Raw genomic sequence first — 19583 nt, 5'->3', positions numbered from 1 at the left:
TCATGGGAAATAACTCTGTATCAGTTACTAAGGCAACATTTCAATGACCCTGTGTGTTATAAAGGGACATCTGGACCAAACATAGAAAAACTATTCAAATTCCAAAAACAATTCCACTGTAGGTGTTGGAGTTAAGTCAGTTAAAGGTAAGGATGTATTTTCCCATGTATCCCTGTCTGTTTTCATGTTCCAGGTCAGATTATGCCATCACTGCTGGGAGAAGGATTTCATCTTCAAGAAACTGTCACACAGATTATTGGTGTATGTCAACATGTGTTCAGAAACAAGGTCAAAGGTCAACATGTGCTAGGTAAATTGTTCCAGAATGTAACTTTTCTCATCAAATGAAATTTTCTCAAATTTTTAGCTCTACTATACAAAGAATAGGTAGAGCTATTTGACTCGCCCATTCGTCGGCCTTGACATCCAAATTTGGTTAAGTTTTTGTATGTAAGCAAATATCTCAGTACCCACATATGGGAATGGATTGAAACTTCACACACTTATTCACTATGATTATCTGACTTTCAGCGCATAGGTTCCATAACTCTAGGCTTTGGCTTGCTGATAGACATAGTAATATACCAGTACGCATATTAGAATGGTTTGTTATAGAACATGTAACACTTTGCAGGGAACCAGAGTAACTTCAGTATGGAGGAAGACACTGGAGCAGTTAGTAAGAAAGGACAACCAGATAATCCTCTGAGAGAGTTGTATTCGAGGTTAGAGGAAGAAAGGAATGCTCTCAACAGGCAGTTGAAAGGTGGGTAATCACAAGGGTTGTTGTGTTCACTGACAAGTTGTGTACTGATAGTTTTAGCCTGCCAGTCCAAAGGTTGAAGGTTTGATCCTAATATAAGGGCAAGGCAAATGATGTGATGATATGGATATGAGACATGTGTTTTAAGTGGGAAAATTTTCCATTACTTGTGGAGAACATTTATAAGGAATAGAGGCAAGTTTACTGCTGATGCAGAAATGTTATACAATTGATGAAGAGGTTTTAGGTATCGATGTAAGTAAGAATCGCTTGGCTTGTTCCTGTTTGTATTGGATGAGATAAAAGTTCTTGTCACAGACTTGTTATTTTATGACAGGAAAGTTTTAAAGGATCACTCTTTAACTTTAACCCTTTTCATGCTGGACATGATTGATTCTGCCTTTGCAACCAGTGCAGATCATGATCAGCCTGCACATCCATGCAGTCTGATCATGACCTGCACTGTTCGCCATTCAGTCTTTTCGGTATGCACCCCTTTTAACAGTTAATGGTACTGTCCAGAATGAAAGATGGACAAGTTCATTATAGAAATTTAGCAGGGTAAGGGTTAATACAAAGTGTTAAAATGACATTGTAACAGTGAAATTATATCAGGTCTTCTGAGAATAGATTAACAGAAAATTTAATACTTTTTCAAGAAATAAATATAGAATGAAATAAAGATCTGTCTTCAACTGAAAATCTGTATTGTATGCAACCTTCAACAGTCATATCATTGTATTATGTTAATTACATACGTACAGGACAATCAGAAGATCATTTCAGTGAGAGTGAGCGTCTCGCACAGTTAGCACGTTACCATAGAGAGGCTCTCTTAGCCAGCCAGGAAGAGGCATTTGTTACCGTAGCAACAATGGTTGGCCTCATGGAAAGACAGCAAGAAGAAATCAAGTTCAGGTACTTTTTATATCAACATATGTGCTGTTTGCTGGATGTATAGCTGAATAGGGCTCTTACCCAATGACTGAAGCTGTGTACAGAGGAACCTGGCTATTGTCATATGTATTGATCTTCTGTTCATTTTAGCTTTCATTTTGGTAGGAGTATTTTTATGCCCCTGGTGTGGGAGACCTGAGGCATATAGTGCTTGAACTGTAAGTCTGTTATTCCATCAGTCCGTCACACTTTTTGGTTACTTAACTCATACAGATTAAATAACACTTGATATAGACCATTGACATGAAAACAACGGACATGAGTGTACTGTTTTGACTTTCATGTCTTAATTTTTATATTCTGACATATCTCCCTTTCCTGGACTTGATAATACTACAACTATATTTGTACCTTGTGTGCTTAACTCCTCCTACATAAAAGAAATACAAAAAAATATTTATAACCTTTCTTTCCCTACTTTCAAGACTGGTTAAAGATGCTGAGAGATATTTGAAGCTTTCCAAGAAAACCATTTTAGATGTACAGAAAGGAAAACAGTCCAGTCTGGAAACAGAGGCACCACAGACTAGATCTGCCATTCAACATGTGGTAAGTACAGAGTGGGAAACTAAACCAGGCTGGTTACAGAAACACCACAGACTAGATCTGCCATTCAACATGTGGTAAGTACAGAGTGGGAAACTAAACCAGGCTGGTTACAGAAACACCACAGACTAGATCTGCCATTCAGCATGTGGTAAGTACAGAGTAGGAAACTAAACCAGTCTGGTTACAGAAACACCACAGACTAGGTCTGTCATTCAATGTGGTAAGTGCAGAGTGGGAAAATAAACCAGTCTGGTTACGGACAAGTCACAGACCAGGTCAGGAATATTTCAGCTTAGCACTACTCAATTGAATCCATGTGAAAATGGTCCTAGATGCGAGTTCCTGTGTGGATTATCACAAGTTTGTACACAGACAAAAGATTCTGAAGTTAGGCTTTCATGATTGTAATGTACATAGATAATAGGATGTTAGACTCTAATAAAAATTATTTTGCCTAAAAATAATTACATTTATTTTCTCACGAAATTGGTAGCTATCTTGTTGCTAGGTGTGTAAACTAGAAACTATCGTTGTTGTCAAGTAATCTTGTTTTGTGATTTATTGGTTACCTGTCTAAACACAATAGAGTAATGATGAACGCCTTAGCGTCTGGGAACCACTCAAGCGTTATATTAACTTCAGATCACGTGCAATATTCACAGTTGAATTTAAGGTGTACTGGCTAGCGTTTCAGATTGATGTTAAATTGAATAGCTAGATCTACACGCCACGTGGACGATACAGAGCGCGCCAGGAACGTAGAGGCGAACCAGCTTGTCTAGAGGATGACCAGGGAAAGCAAACAAAGACGGCGGATTTGCCAGTAAATCCCAGGCATCAAACAAATGCTGGTAGATCTGTTATTATTGATTTCAAACACGCAAATAATTTTGCAGTCTAATAATTACCGTTTTTCTGTTGAGAATCTATTTATGGGGTGTGGCGGCCCTTAATGCTCATAATTTGCAGATTCGAACCAAAGCATTAGCGTTTCTCGTTTAACAACTGTAAAAATTTGTTTTCTCTTACTTCCAAAACACGAGATTCACAAACAGCATTTCCGCTAACTATTCGCAAGGTGCTCGTAGAGCAAGTTAGTGACGTCACATTGCTAAGGACAAGGAAATTTTGCACAGTTATTTCTAGCAATTTTAAAAATAGCAAATTTGCAGAGGGTCTTACATTAATCTCGCCTAGAAGCTAAAAGGGGCCGTTGAATTGTCTAAATAGTGAATGGCCCAGTATGCGGGTTGAGTTTGGACGAGTTTATCGAAACTGGCAGAAAGATTGTAAGGAAAAACTAACGTCTTTAATAGTAGATAAATTAGTTTTATTATTTATTTTATTATTTATACTAGTAGCGCTATGTCAATTGATGTTCAAGTAAGTTTTTCTCATACATGCGCTTACAATCACCGGCCGTCATCCTGCGGTAAGTCGCACAGGACCGGGAGTATCTGCCGGCATGCAAACCCTGCACCTGCACAAATAGTATTTTTTCACGGCAAACATTTCTTTTAAAAGTCTGACCAGGTTACACAACAAAGTTCTATCGAGATCTTAAAATCAGCAAAATCACTCGTCAAAATTTAAGATTTAGAAGTACTTACAAATTTTCTCCTGAATGATTTCATTAATGTACAACAGTCCACTTGCATCCAGAGAATAAGAATTTAAGATCCACTGTTTAAATTCAGATTGGATAAAATCTAACATAAAAAAAAAGAGGTCGAAATTGTTAGGGTTGCAGGTCTTATACCGAACGACCTTTGAATTTTTTTTGTAATACAGGTAATATACAGCTATACAAAAGTTGTCAGGTGTACAGTTTAGGCTGTTCCTGGATAAATTGGTTTGCGAAAACGTTATCTGCAAACTTGTTTATACAATATCTTTTCAGCATAGTTTTTAAAGGTATAGATGAATAATTGCTTTATACTGCAGAAACAAAGAGTGACTGAAATGTAACTAAATACATGGACGTAGATCTGTATACATATTGCTATATTAATTCAATAAAATGTTGAGACATTAAACACATTGTCTTGGCCTAGAATATGTCACTGTCAATTTCAAACTAAATTCTTGTGTATCTCTTATTTTTCATGCAAATCGTGTATAGTTACTGTCATTGAACACAAACTAATACAGTTCTTTAATACATAGTTATAAATAGAAAATGATAACGTTATTAGAAAAGTTGATTATGCTTTTCTTTTCTTTGTTAAATCAGGGTTTTCTTTACAGTCAGTACGATTCAAAAGTAGTACAACTGTTTTGTAATGGATAATTGTTTCAATATTCGATTCCCCTCTTATCAATGATATTGTTACAAATAATCTTATTTTATTTTTTATTCATATCGACGTAAAATTAATACTCACAAGCGGTATTAAAACAAAATACATGTGGTATTTTGTGTAAATAAGTTGAAATGTATTTGACAGTCCCTTTTGTTTGGTGTTAGGATTGATAGTTTTGGATCCATTCGACACCGGAGAATGTTGCATTACTGCGTTTTTGTTTTGGAGTTGGAGAGGAATTTTTTGTCAAACTTCAAACTTCCGTACACATTAGCTACATTAAATATTTAAGAGGCTGTTTTGCATTTCCTGGAATACATATAGTTTAAAGTAAACAACGCTCAAGTGGTCTTAAACATTTCTTGGATTTAAAAAAAAAAAAAAAAAAAAAATCCGGGGCGGACCGAGTTAGTAATGTTATGAACTTGTGGTCCGGTCCAACCATTTCACTATTCTTAGAATGCTTTGTTTTGAATATACAGTACATGTACTTGTTATTAAAAAAGAAGGGATTGTTAAATCGAATTAAGTCAAATCACCTTAATTATATTAATTAATATAGTTTGGGATTCTATCGGTATGACCGTGAGAATATTGGAGTAAAAATAAAATAAATAAATACATTAATTAATAATGTAGTTAGCCTTTCTACAAACTTTAAGGATCATCATTAATTCTTGATAGATATTTGTTTCGAATTCTAACATACAGCTGTTACGTATTTATTTCTAAGGGCTTTATTTCTAAGAGCACTTGTGTCGGGTTACATGGTATTTTGGATGGCATTCACGGGGGATAACAGCAGATATAACTGTTTTTCAATTGTTCCCCATTGACAGTGTCACTGTTTGTTGTAATTAAAGGTTTATAATAGAACATCATACCTGTAAATATAAGATAGGTTGGCACGTTTTAGGCCAATTCCAACATCGCATATCATATTGTTCTTAACAATTCTTTGAAATTATCAAATTCTATTCCAACATACTTGGCTGTTCAGGATAAGTTTATCATTTGTGTAGCAAAATTTTAAAAGGTTGTCGCAGGAACTGGGTAATACGGGATTTAGTTGATCTATACCAGTTGTCCGCTAAGTTATATATATCTATGTTTCAAAAAAAAAAAAGAAAAAATCGTTGTCTTATTTTTGGTCTGGTCTGAGTAGGCGAATTGTCAAAACCAAATCATTTTAGAATAGATCATATAACACATGTCAACGATATAAATTTGTATCACGATAATCAGTATTCGATGTTTGTAAGTCACATCAGACATCAAAAGAGCAAACCAGTCTTAAGCTTCTGCTTAATAAATGTCAATTGTAGCCGCAGTTTAAAACTTCTGGAATTCTTTTAGAACTGCGACACAACATTGTGTAAGTTCTGACAGGGTCACAATAGTATTAATTCGGAAATAGTTTTTAAAATCAGTTATAAATTAGTCAAAATTATTCGATGTTCAGATTCTTTTATATTTGTGACGGGGCAATCTTAGCGAGTAGGGATATTGCCCGATTACGTAAACTTATCTCAATAATTCCTGGGATCGCGTAAAATTTGTTGGAATAAGATAATCATTACCGAATTTGCTATATAAACAATTTAAGTCGAATACATTAAATATTTCTTTGAATTGACAAGCTTAACTGATACTTTTACTAAAGACAGATATGTTAATGCGTTGGATTGAGTCTGTGTTCGTGTGCATGTTGAAGATTTTGAAACGCTATAAGTTTCAAGTTTATCCATAAGTTCTCAGTTTATATACATACAAAAACACGAGATAAATACAAGATTTCAAAGAAAACATTTCATTTAGTCACGCAAATATGAAGGCGACACATTGACATTGTTTTAATTGAGGAAACTATTTATAGATATTCAAACGCTATTACAAGGTTAAAATTAGGTCAGATTATGTCATTCAGAGAAGTGCGTCGCTAACCGAAATGAAGTGTAATATTGAAATAGACACGTGCTTGTTTGACCATTTATTCGTGATGGGACTTCAGTGCGACAGTGTGCAATCTATTTATAGAATGGTTTGTTGGTGCTACTGGACAGAGGAAATCTATTATATGTACTATTAAGATTTGTATAGAAGTGTACTGTATTATATTGTCATACCTAATACGACTAATTTCTGAACTCATTGAAAGGAAAGATAGGCCGTAAACAACATAGCATCTCTCTAGATATTGATACGAAAACAGCTTTTATCGCCTTAATTGATGCGGTAAAAGGTTGGATTCAGTTTTTAAATTGATTAATTGGGACATAATTCTTTAACTCAAATTTGTATTCAAAGCAAATAAATATTACCTAATCTATTAGTTATTTCGTTCAAAGGTTGAACCAGAGTTGTATTATACACCATTATCACGAAAACAAATGTTTTGGTTGAAAGTTTTTTTCAAGACAAAAAGGTCTCATACACAGGTTTAATGTGATTTCATTTAATCTGCACGTGATGTTGGCAAGATTTGCTGTGCATGTCTGTTAAGTTGCCAATTTATTTATATTTATAGTTACATGGTTGAATTAGGTTCGTTTACAGAACAAATATAATTGTGGTAAAGGTACTATATTTGAATTAAGAAATCTTACTCAGAATTTTTGGGGGATAAATTTTGGCAAATTTATTGTGGCCGGGAAAAATTCTGTCGACCGCGGGGGCGATCGGGCATGCTTTCGAACGTTGTCATAGTATGGATGTTACTGTGTAAAAGGTATTGCTCTAGTGCCTTGGCAATATCTGACTAGCCTTGCTTAAATGTGTCATAGCCTTGCTTATGTCATAGCCTTGCTCATTATAGTATAGTTGCCTTGCTTAGAATTACAGTACGTTGCCTTGCTCCGTTGGTCCGCTAAATATTCCTTCATTATTTCGGCAGCCAACCGTCGAGTTATGGGGAATGTTTAAATTACTGTGGTGTACTGTAGCCTTGCTCATTATAGTATTTGCCTTGTTTAGAATTACAGTACGTTGCCTTGCACCGTTGGTCCGCTAAATATTGTGGTGTACTGTAGCCTTGCTCGCTTTGCTTAGAATCACAGTACGTTGCCTTGCTCCGTTGGTCCGCTAAATATTCCTCATTACTTTGACAGCCAACCGTCGAGTTATGGGGGGTGTTTAATTTACTTTGGTGTACTGTGGTATCCATTGCGTTCGTGTGGTGCTGATTGTTGCTTCCACAGCCAACCGTGGAGTAATGATGTGGTGCTTTACGGGCGCGTCTGGTTTCCTCCCGGTCGACGGGGTTACTACAAACAATGGAGTGGCCAAACTTTGCCAAACTATTTATAATAACTTTTATATATAAATGTGAATTACATATTAGACTTGTTGCTTGCAGTATCATATACACCTATAATCAGTATAGCCTATTTGAGTGTCATCATATCTAAAATGTACAAATAAACATGTAGTAAACTGTGAATATTGCAGTTGTTTCTTGTGTATAATTTCGGGTAGTAAAATAATAAAAATTATTTTGCCTAAAAATAATTACATTTATTTTCTCATGAAATTGGTAGCTATCTTGTTGCTAGGTGTGTAAACTAGAAACTATCGTTGTTGTCAAGTAATCTTGTTTTGTGATTTATTGGTTACCTGTCTAAACACAATAGAGTAATGATGAACGCCTTAGCGTCTGGGAACCACTCAAGCGTTATCTTAACTTCAGATCACGTGCAATATTCACAGTTGAATTTAAGGTGTACTGGCTAGGGTTTCAGATCGATGTTAAATTGCCCACCCGCCACACCCCAATGATAAAAATTTCTGTTTTTATGCTAAAATTAATTATATTATTGCATTTTAAATTCTGCTATGGCAATCTGACTGTTCTGTGAAGTTCTTATGTTACAGATGATATGCTGCCATTTGGATGCTAACATCGGAAGTGAACAGAATGCAGGCACCTTACATAGATACGGAACTGAACAGATTCCTGGGCTACAAATCAATCATGAAACAGACAAATCCATTTTGGTATTAACATTTTTCCAGATGGTTGATGATTAGAAACCTAGATGATAATTTACCAAGTTATGGATTGAGGACTAATAGACATTTTAAGTTATACAGATAGTGATCCAGTTAATCATTTTTATCTTTATACTTATGTCACTCATAATATATTAAGGGCCGGGAAAAATTCTGTCGACCGCGGGGGCGATCGGGCGTGCTTTCGAACGTTGTCATAGTATGGATGTTACTGTGTAAAAGGTATTGCTCTAGTGCCTTGGCAATATCTGACTAGCCTTGCTTAAATGTGTCATAGCCTTGCTTATGTCATAGCCTTGCTCATTATAGTATAGTTGCCTTGCTTAGAATTACAGTACGTTGCCTTGCTCCGTTGGTCCGCTAAATATTCCTTCATTACTTCGGCAGCCAACCGTCGAGTTATGGGGAATGTTTAATTTACTGTGGTGTACTGTAGCCTTGCTCATTATAGTATTTGCCTTGTTTAGAATTACAGTACGTTGCCTTGCTCCGTTGGTCCGCTAAATATTGTGGTGTACTGTAGCCTTGCTCGCTTTGCTTAGAATCACAGTACGTTGCCTTGCTCTGTTGGTCCGCTAAATATTCCTCATTACTTTGACAGCCAACCGTCGAGTTATGGGGGGTGTTTAATTTACTTTGGTGTACTGTGGTATCCATTGCGTTCGTGTGGTGCTGATTGTTGCTTCCACAGCCAACCGTGGAGTAATGATGTGGTGCTTTACGGGCGCGTCTGGTTTCCTCCCGGTCGACGGGGTTACTACAAACAATGGAGTGGCCAAACTTTGCCAAACTATTTATAATACATGTAACTTTTATATATAAATGTGAATTACATATTAGACTTGTTGCTTGCAGTATCATATACACCTATAATCAGTATAGCCTATTTGAGTGTCATCATATCTAAAATGTATAAATAAACATGTAGTAAACTGTGAATATTGCAGTTGTTTCTTGTGTATAATTTCGGGTAGTAAAATAAATGAATTATGAATACTGGTACCACACAGTTGAATTTCCTTCCAGAAAAGTTAAGTTTCCACATTGAATTCATGATCAAACATGATAAAGATTGAAAACATAAGAAAGTGATTAACAATCTATTGCATAAGGAAAATAACAGAAAAACTTTCCACCTAATAAGTGCTTGCATGTCAGTTTTTCAAAATAACAGCCAACCACAAAATGCTGTCCGTATATATGCATTGTCACTAATAATAGGATAGTTGTCACTTGTGGCACCTTTTCTTACAAATACATGGTCTCCAGCATTTGCATGAACAACTATTGTCCCACTAGCAGAATGGTCATCATGAATATGTTCAGAGTTTGCAAATGCAGTTCCTTTAACTTGTCCATTTACGATAATTTCAGCAGTTACAAAACCATTATGAAGACTACCAACAGTGACTGTGAAAACATACGTCCCTGTCACAGGTACATCAAAAATGCCATCATTTGCATTGTAATTATCTCCAGTGTCAGTTTCCTGCAAAAGTATCAAGTAACAGTCACATTATATATTGTTACAAATTTACCATTTCCGCACATGTACACATTTTTAGCTTGACTATTCAAAGAATATGGAGAGCTATACTACTCTTGCCAGCGTCGGTGTTGGTTAAAGTTTTTAGCTCGACTATTCGAGGAATAGCCTAGCGTCTGCGTCACACCTTGGTTAAGGTTTTGCATGCAAGTACATATGGCTTTCATTTAAGGGCATATAGCTTTGAAACTTGTTTTTTCTTTTTCTAGGTCAATTACCAACCTCATTGGGTCAAATCCCATAACTCTGACATGTATTTTGAGCAAATTATGCCCCCTTTTGGACTTAGAAAATCCTGGTTAAAGTTTTACATGCAAGTTACTACAAAATGTATCTCCAAAACTACTGCAGATATTGAATTGAAACTTTACATGTGTCTTCGGGGTTATAAAACTAGTTGATAGTATCAAGTCCCATAACTCTGACCTGCATTTTGGCCAAATTATGCCCCCTTTTGGACTTGGAAAATCCTGGTTAAAGTTTTACGTGCAAGTACATGCAGCTATTACTAAAAGGCATATAGATTTGAAACTTATTTTTAGCTCACCTGTGATCGCTCGATGTCCGATGTCTGTCTGTCGGCTGTCTGTCAACATTTAGCTTGTGTATGCGATAGAGGCTGTATTTTTAAACTTATCTTCATGAAATTTTGTCAGAATGATAACCTTGATGAACTCTAGGCCAAGTTTGAAAATGGGTCATCTGGGGTCAAAAACTAGGTCACTAGGTCAAATCAAAGAAAAACCTTGTGTATGCGATAGAGGCTGTATTTTTCAATTGATCTTCATGAATTTTGGTCAGATGATAACCTTGATAAAATCTAGAACAAATTTGAAAATGGGTCATCTGGGGACAAAAACTAGGTCACTAGGTCAAATCAAAGAAAAACCTTGTGTGTGTGATAGTGGCTGTATTTTTCAACTGATCTTCATGAAATTTTGTCAGAATTATTACCTTGAGAATTCTAGGCCAAGTTTGAAAATGAGTCATCTGGGGTCAAAAACTAGGTCACCAGGTCAAATCAAAGAAAAACCTTGTGAATGCGATAGAGGCTGTATTTTTCAATTGATCTTCATGAATTTTGGTCAGAATGATTGCCTTGATAAAATCTAGGTCAAGTTCGAATATGGGTCATCTGTGGTCAAAAACTAGGTCACTAGGTCAAATCAAAGAAAAACCTTGTGTATGCAATAAGGGCTGCATTTTACATCAGATCTTCATGAAATTTGATCAGAATGTTTGTCTGGATGAAATCTAGGTTGAGTTTGGATATGGGTCATTTAGGATCAAAAACTGGTCACTCGGTCAAATTAAAGAAAAACCTTGTATATGCAATAGGGACTGCATTTTACACTGGATATTCATAAAATTTAGTCAGAATGATTGCCTTGATGAAATCTAGGTCAGATTAGAATATGGATCATCTGTGGTCAAAAACTAGGTCACTAGGTCAAATCAAAGAAAAGCCTTGTGTATTAGTTAGAGACTGTATGTTTCAATTGATCTTCATGAAATGTGCTCAGAATGATAGTATTGATCAGATGAAGGTCAAGTTTGAAAATGGGTCATTTGGTGTCAAAAACTAGGTCGCTAGGACAAATCAAAGAAAAACGTTTTGTATGCAATAGAGGCTGTATTTTTCAATTGAGGTTCATGAAATTTGGTCAGAATGATTGCCTTGATCAAATCTAGGTCAAGTTCGAATGTAGGTCATCTTGGCTCAAAAACATTTCTTCTTCATGCATGGAGGGATTTTGATGTAACTTGGCACAAATGTTCACCACCATGAGACGGAGTGTCATGCGCAAGAACCAGGTTCTAAGGTCAAGGTCACACTTAGAGGTCAAAAGTCAGATACAAGAACGACTTTGTCTGGAGCATTTCTTTTTAATGCATAGAGGGATTTTGATGTAACTTGGCACAATTGTTCATCATCATGAGACGGAGTGTCATGCACAAGATTCTAGAATTACTTCCTTTTATTGTTACTATAGACAGCTTATATTCATTTTAACTTTTTTATTACTGGTCATAGGGAAAAATCAAGACCACTTTTCTGTAGTACAACATGCATGTTACAACCAATTTTCAGGTCTATTTTGACCTATCTCTACTGATGAGGATTTTTGTGTGGACTTAGAATTTTTTTTTTTAAGATTTACGTCCCATTGTTGTTACTTTAAATAACTTATATTGTAACTTTTTGCAATCTCTTTTTTATTTGGCATAAATGTTTGCCTCAATGAGACAAGGAGTGTCATGTGCAACTCCCAGTCCTTTTGACAGCTGGTGGGCTCGATATGTTGCCCATGGGCATCTAGTGAAATTAGATTACTTGGCATGAATGTTCCCCATAATGAGACGACATGTCATGTTCAAGATCCAGACCCCTAGCTCTGACCTTTTAATCTTTGAACACTTGCTTATCATCATGATTTCTATCTGTAGGCAAGATTACATAACTCTGTCGAATATTTTTGCTGAATTATGGCCCTTATTGGACTTGGAAATTGGTTCAGTTTTCATACAAGTCAACATTTTGTCAAAACTATTTGACATGTGGCTTTGAAACTTTCCAGTTCCACAAATACAGGTACATTGTTTGTCTTATCTACTTTTCTTCTTTAGTCTGAAAATCTCTGGTAATATTTTGACCCCATACTTCTATCAGTTCTTCGATTAGTCGAGCGCGCTGTCAACAGACAGCTCTTGTTATAGATAATGTTTTTGCCTTAGTCAATATGAAATGTGAAATCTATGCGAAAATAGAGTTTTGCACTGTAAAGATTTTGTTGTATTTTTCTGGACATATAACAAGTAACAAAGAGCCTCTTTTTGAAGAAATGTAAAATTGCAGTGGCACTAATAGATTCCCTGACTTGGCTCCAGCATAATTTACTGTTGCTCACCATATTATTTATTGAAATTTTTACATTAGAGAATATTGTTTTACACATTTTTTGCAGAAATAAAACCATTCTGAATCTAAATACAGACCTTAATTATACACCATATTGATGCCAGAAATTTACACCAGCATTGAATATACAATGTAGAAGTTATAGTTACCTCAACATCAAACACCAATGTTTCGTGTTTATTATATTGGGGATGATGACTTAAATAAACATAAAATGCAACATTCGTTGATGTCTGGACTGAAAAACAAGAAAACAGCTCTCAAGAACTTTTGCATATAGAGGACATTCCTTTTTTTATGAAAAACACTGTTGCAAAATACATTAGTCAAATAATGGATGGTCAGAGCATTATGAAAAATGCAGATTTATATAAGAGATCAGTTAATCTTTTTCCGAGTTCAAGTGAAACAAACAACAGAATATGATTTCCATGAATTGTGCTGGTGATTCCTGGTTAATTTGCTGATTATATTTTTTGATTCATTTCACATAAACTTCTAAAACTAAATTTCTTTACATTATACATGTATCATATTTTCATTCAATTTGTTAAGAAGTATTTTTTTATTAATTTCACACATTTTGTTGTATGAACCATTAGAAACATCTTCCAGGTCATTTACAACTGCGACATCATCTAAAGAATATTCTCCCTGACTATTCCCTCCTCTTCAGTGTCTCCACCAAACTAAGAGAGACTCAAGCAAACTGAATGTAAATGTATTAAAATAAGAGAAAAACAAAAGTAGGAATAGGAACGACTAACATCGTTTTTGCCTCTTTGCTATGTCTTTAACATTATTTCTTATGTCTGTCCCTTCATCAGCATATTCGTTGTCCATATCCTTTTTTTATCACTTTGCAAAAGATGCAGCTTTTTCTTTAAAAGGTCTGTTTCTTCATTTCTTTCAGCCTGAAGATTATCCAACTCAAGTTTTAAAAGTTTTATTTCTTTATTCTTTTCTGCACGAAGGTCATCTAACTCGCTTTTTAGAAAGTTTATCTCATCCCTTTTTTCAGCACAAAGGATATCCAACTCACTTTTTAGATGGCCAGTCTCTGTACGGAAATTGTCCAGTTCTCTTTGCTGTGACATAATGATATTTTCCAGTTTCAAAAATCTTTTCTCCATCATATCTGATCCATGTATAGGTAAAACTAGACATAGAACTACAGTCAGAAACCCACTTAGACTGAGTAAAGTCCTTGTTTTGCTGTTTTTATAATTGTTCCTATCAGTCTTGAAAAAAAGAATAGAGTGTGCTGTATAGATATATATGCATGTGAAAAAGACAGATGTAAACAGATGTAATCTACATTTCAGTTTGAAGAATAGAGACAATCTGTAATTATCAACTGTCAGACAAGTAGAATTTTGTCTTTGTTATCTTTGACAGCAATAATTGCTTGTTTTTGCTTTGCAAAACAATATACTAAGGTGGTGCACATGAATGTGTGATAATCTTGTTGATAGTACTGCAAACTTCTTATATACATGAAAACAACACAAAATAAGATAGTGTTGAATATAGTGTGTATGGTCATAGTGGCTTTGTCTGTAGCACTAACTCTTACATCTGCAGTGGCTTGCGTTAAATATTTCTAGGTTCTAAATAAGTCGATCTTGCTTCTCAGAAATTGATGGACAAATATATTTACACATCATTGGTAAAAAAGATGATAACGACAGTGGCAGGTACTATAACTCTGAGTAACATTTAATACCATTTAGCCCATTTTGTACTAGCTTCAGCTGGCACTACAACAGTTACTGCTGATGAAATTGTTTTGAAATTTGCAGAAGCTTTCAGCATGATTAGGAAATTGCTTTGAAATTAAATAGATCAAGATTTTCTGTCTCTGATATAGTATTTAAGAGCAAGCAGTTTTGCATGAAGGTGTAAATATTGTAAAATTATATTATTTGTGGTATATTTCAGGACCATATTTTGACTCTACTTGAAACAAAGCATATCAAGGAGCGGGAACTATTTTGTCGTCTGCTATGGAACACAGATAAATTTAGCGATGCTAAAGAACAAGCAGCCATGTCTACTCCTCAGGAAAGAGTGAACAAAATGAATGAACTCAGAGATACCAGGGCTAAAACAGTGCGAGGTTAGTAGTGATGTACTGTGGAATAATTATTCCAGGTGGACATTCTTGGTTGCAACATTTCCATAACATAACCATTTTGGCAGACATTTAGAAAAATGAAATAATTTCACAGTACTAGATAGGATGTTTAACATCATAAGGGTAAACAGCTCAGACTTTGACATATCTATGTGGATAAGTGCACTTCTCAATGGTCATCTAGATGATTTCATTTAAGGTGATTCCTACCTGCTTGGCTGAGTTTATCAGACTTTCTAATGGTAACAATCTATGCAAGGAATAAAAGAAGAGTGGATACTTCGGGACTTACATTCCCATAAAGTGTATAAATCTTTGTATGATCATTGCTTGCTTTGTATGATCATTGCATACTTCGTATGATCACTGCTTTCATTGTATAATCATTGCTTGCTTTTTGTGATCATTGCTTGCATTGTGTGATCATTGTATGATCATTGCTTGCTTTGTGTGATCATTGCTGGCTTTTATTATCATTGCTTGCTTTGTATGATCATTGTATGATCATTGCTTGCTTTGTATGATCATTGCTGTATGATCATTGCTTGCTTTGTATGATCATTGCTTGCTTTGTATGATCATTGCTTGCTTTGAATGATTACTGCTTGCTTTGTATGATCATTGCTTGCTTTGAATGATTACTGCTTGCTTTGTATGATCACTGCTTGCATTGTATGATCATTGCTTGCTTTGTATGATCATTGCTTGCTTTGTATGATCATTGCTTGCTTTGAATGATTACTGCTTGCTTTGTATGATCATTGCTTGCATTGTTTGATCATTGCTTGCTTTGAATGATCATTGTATGATTACTGCTTGCTTTGTATGATCACTGCTTGCATTGTATGATCATTGCTTGCTTTGAATGATCATTGCTTTCATTTAAGAAATAAATTATAGCAAAAGAGTGCTTCAACACTATTTATACACAGCCCTCGTGAAATTATTTGAACGACATATTACCACCTTGAATAGTGTTAAAACACACTTGTGCTATAAATTATTTTGATTCTAATATGCCCTCAATCTAAAACAGTAGATAAAATACAGAAGCATTCTTTCTTGGCAGCAGCAAAAACTTTGATGTCACCGCACGTTAATGTGACGTCACTCTAGCGTAAGAGTGCTTTAACGGAGACAAGCATATTAAAATGTGTTATCATTGTTTGCATTGTGTGATCATTGCTTGCTATAAATGATCTCTGCTTGCATTGTATGATCTTTTTTCTTAGCCTCACACTTATTAATTTCTAACTACCAAATGTAAAATTACATAGAAATTCTGTTGTTCAGTATTTACATATTTGTATAATTCTTTTACTACAAAGGTCGCAGAAGTGAGAATCTGGAAGTACTAACAGAGGCTACAGTATATAAGAAGGAGGGATGTAGATTGAGACTTTCCGAGGAAATAGACGAGGTTACAGAGGAGAGAGTCTGCTGTACACTGATGGCACTCTTGCTGGAGTATCAGAACTGTGAGGCAGAAAGACTTATCAAAACTCTAGCAGCAAAGGTTTGGATAATTTTCCTTGATTTTTTTCTTTTCTGTGCAGTTGCAGTTATGAATGAAAAATCAGTTTGTAAGCTGAAGCTGTTTTCATTTTAATGATGTATAGAGAACTCCTGTAACAGAAGATTTTATAATTACTGTCAATGGAAACAGATGTATCGGTTTTATTTTATTGTTTGTTTTTTTAAGTGTTTTTTTTTGTATATAACAACATAGATAAAAGTTTATGGACAATATACATCTAGAGGAAGGAAACAGATCTTAGTCCTGTGTACCATTTGCCTGAAAAGATATCAACGTTTTATTAGTTTTGGAAAGACATTTCAGTTGCAGATTAAACAGTACTTGTTGACATGTATAATTTATTTTATTTGTCAATTTAGTGCTGTTGTTTTTCGTAGAATGATGATGGAATTCAGACAGAGGAAAAGAGGATTCTAGAAGAAACAAAATCCAATATGGCTGACAATATTGCACTAGTAGTGCTCTCCCCTGATCCAACAGATGGCACCACAGATGATGAAGTCATTGATGCTCTGAAGGGGAAATACGATGTCTTAAAGGATAAACTGCTTGCAGAGGCCCTAATGAAAGAGGTCTGTTTATGAATTTTGACATTGTAACATTTGTATAATTGTTTTCCTAAAGCAATATGAATACCAGGAAAAAAAAGCACAGTATATAGTATGGTTCTGCTGATAAAGGTGGTTTCTTTCCTAAACAGGAGAAACATCAGTGCATTCGCTTTTCTTTTTCTAACACCTTAAAACAAACTTCACTTTTCTAGATAAACATGCCGTAAATATTGGCTTATCAAAAGTATCTTCAAAACTATGTTTCTATGTAACTTGTCTGGGCGTTAGGCATATGGTATGTTTTAGAAAAGACACTTTCTGTCATAACAGCTGGGAGAAGCAGAATGGAATCGTTTATCAGATAAAGAGAGACAAAGAAAGATTTTTCAGCTAAAGAAGAAAGAGAGACAATTACGTAAAGCTGGAAAAATAGATGAAGCAAATGCATTGATTGGTGAGTATAATGTTGTTTATCAGGCTGGGTATTGTACATATAATTGCAATGAAATAAATGAGACAGGTATTTGCAGGTTCGTGATTAAGCTTAATTTGTTATTGTAGATATGAGACAGGTACTTTAAATGAAATTGAATGAATAGTAAGAAGAATATTGGGGAATTTTTAATTTTGTAGTTGAATCTGTGTTTAAACTTTCTTGAAGCTGAGCTGTTACAAGACCAGGAAAATTTACGTAAGTTGATGGGTGATACTGTACAAGACCAGAGACAGAAACTCCAGGACAGACTCAAACGGAGAAAAGAAAGACTTGCGCAAGGTACACAAATATAATTTCTTATAGGTTTGCTGTCTTCAAAACGTTGACCTTTTGACTGCACACATTTTAGACTTGATGAGTTTGTGAAAATTAGTTTGAGCCAGCAGTCTGTGGTATTACTAATGGGTTTGTTCTTACCAGAGTAATATTCTTCACAATTAAAACTCACTCTATTACATACTCAGTATGTTGCTAGAGAAATAAGGTGCAATACACTTCTACTTTCATCATACATTACTCAATAACAGTGGCAGTTAATGTTTTTTTTATTGTGATCACGCTGTGTCCGTTGTGCATGCGTTAGTCTGTCAGTCCATCGTCAACAATTGTGTTTAAAAGACATCTCCTCCAAAACCACTGAATGGATTTTGATGAAACTCGGCTTGGATGTGCCTTGGATGGTCCTCATTATTCAAACAGTTCCGCTTGGTTGCACGTAGGGGCTGCCAGAGCTAAAAATAGAAAAAATTTCAAACGACAACTCCTCCTAAACCGATGGTCCGATTTTGAAATAATTTCACACAAATAGTCCTTATGTCACCCTCTACCAAGATTATTATGTCTCCCCCAGGAGACATATTGTTTTTGCCCTGTCTGTCCGTCCGTCACACTTCATTTCCGAGCAATAACTGGAGAACCATTTGACCTAGAACCTTCAAACTTTATAGGGTTGTAGGCCTGCTGGAGTAGACGACCCCTATTGTTTTTGGGGTCACTCCGTCAAAGGTCAAGGTCACAGGGGCCTGAACATTGAAAACCATTTCTGATCAATAACTAGAAAACCATTTGACCCAGAATGTTGAAACTTCATAGGATGATTGATCATGAAGAGTAGATGACCCCTATTCATTTTGGGGTCACTCCGTCAAAGGTCAAGGTCACAGGGGCCTGAAACATGGAAAACCATTTCCGATCAATAACTAGAAAACCACTTGACCCAGAATGTTGAAACTTCATAGGATGATTGGTCATGAAGAATAGATGACCCCTATTGATTTTGGGGTCACTCCATCAAAGGTCAAGGTCACAGGGGCCTGAACATGGAAAACCATTTCCGATCAATAACTTGAGAACCACTTGACCCAGAATGTTGAAACTTAATAGGATGATTGGTCATGCAGAGTAGATGACCCTTAACGATTTTGGGGTCACTCTGTGAAAGGTCAAGGTCACAGGGGCCTGAACATTGAAAACCATTTCCGGTCAGTAACTTGAGAACCACTTGACCCAGAATGTTGAAACTTCATAGGATGATTGGTCATGCAGAGTAGATGACCCCTAACGATTTTAGGGTCACTCTGTTAAAGGTCAAGGCCACAGGGGCCTGAACATGGAAAACCATTTCCAATCAATAACTTGAGAACCTCTCGACCATGAATGTTGAAACTTCATAGGATGATTGTTCATGCAGAGTACATGACCCCTAACGATTTTAGGGTCACTCTGTTAAAGGTCAAGGTCACAGAGGCCTGAACATTGATGACCAGTTCCGATCAATAACTTGAGAACCACTCGACCCAGAATGGTAAAACTTCAT

At 35.6% G+C, this 19583-nt stretch overlaps 2 protein-coding genes across 3 annotated transcripts in view; one reads left to right on the top strand and one right to left on the bottom strand.

Moving 5' to 3' along the window:
• Window positions 1–19583, top strand: part of LOC123530466 (trichohyalin-like) — a 149832-nt gene that overhangs the window by 67966 nt on the left and 62283 nt on the right. For both annotated transcript variants that reach the window (XM_053521380.1, XM_053521379.1), the window contains exons 22-30: window positions 194–310; window positions 635–766; window positions 1528–1681; window positions 2146–2269; window positions 14988–15165; window positions 16512–16699; window positions 17098–17292; window positions 17602–17725; window positions 17933–18046. In XM_053521380.1, the coding sequence (XP_053377355.1) occupies window positions 194–310; window positions 635–766; window positions 1528–1681; window positions 2146–2269; window positions 14988–15165; window positions 16512–16699; window positions 17098–17292; window positions 17602–17725; window positions 17933–18046 (1326 nt within the window). The remainder of the gene's footprint in view (window positions 1–193; window positions 311–634; window positions 767–1527; window positions 1682–2145; window positions 2270–14987; window positions 15166–16511; window positions 16700–17097; window positions 17293–17601; window positions 17726–17932; window positions 18047–19583) is intronic.
• On the bottom strand, window positions 9468–14566 carry LOC123529185 (C1q-related factor-like). The gene is made up of 3 exons (XM_045309413.2): window positions 13814–14566; window positions 13196–13284; window positions 9468–10069 (listed from the first exon to the last, which is right to left on the bottom strand). Exons 1-3 carry the CDS (start codon window positions 13887–13889, stop codon window positions 9743–9745), a joined length of 492 nt encoding a protein of 163 aa, XP_045165348.2. The 5' UTR covers window positions 13890–14566; the 3' UTR covers window positions 9468–9742.

The sequence above is a fragment of the Mercenaria mercenaria genome, chromosome 13, assembly GCF_021730395.1.
Source record: "Mercenaria mercenaria strain notata chromosome 13, MADL_Memer_1, whole genome shotgun sequence".
In the NCBI taxonomy this organism is placed as follows: Eukaryota; Metazoa; Mollusca; class Bivalvia; order Venerida; family Veneridae; genus Mercenaria; species Mercenaria mercenaria.
This window is presented reverse-complemented; position numbering and strand designations above follow the sequence as displayed.

Coding starts and splice junctions, on each gene's coding strand:
- LOC123529185 (XM_045309413.2), bottom strand. CDS start 13,889: ATGGACAACGAATATGCTGATGAAGGGACAGACATAAGAAATAATGTT. Junction 13,285..13,813: donor AGCAAAGAGGCAAAAACGAT/GTTAGTCGTTCC, acceptor CTTGTTTTTCAG/TCCAGACATCAACGAATGTT. Junction 10,070..13,195: donor CATTGGTGTTTGATGTTGAG/GTAACTATAACT, acceptor ATACTTTTGCAG/GAAACTGACACTGGAGATAA.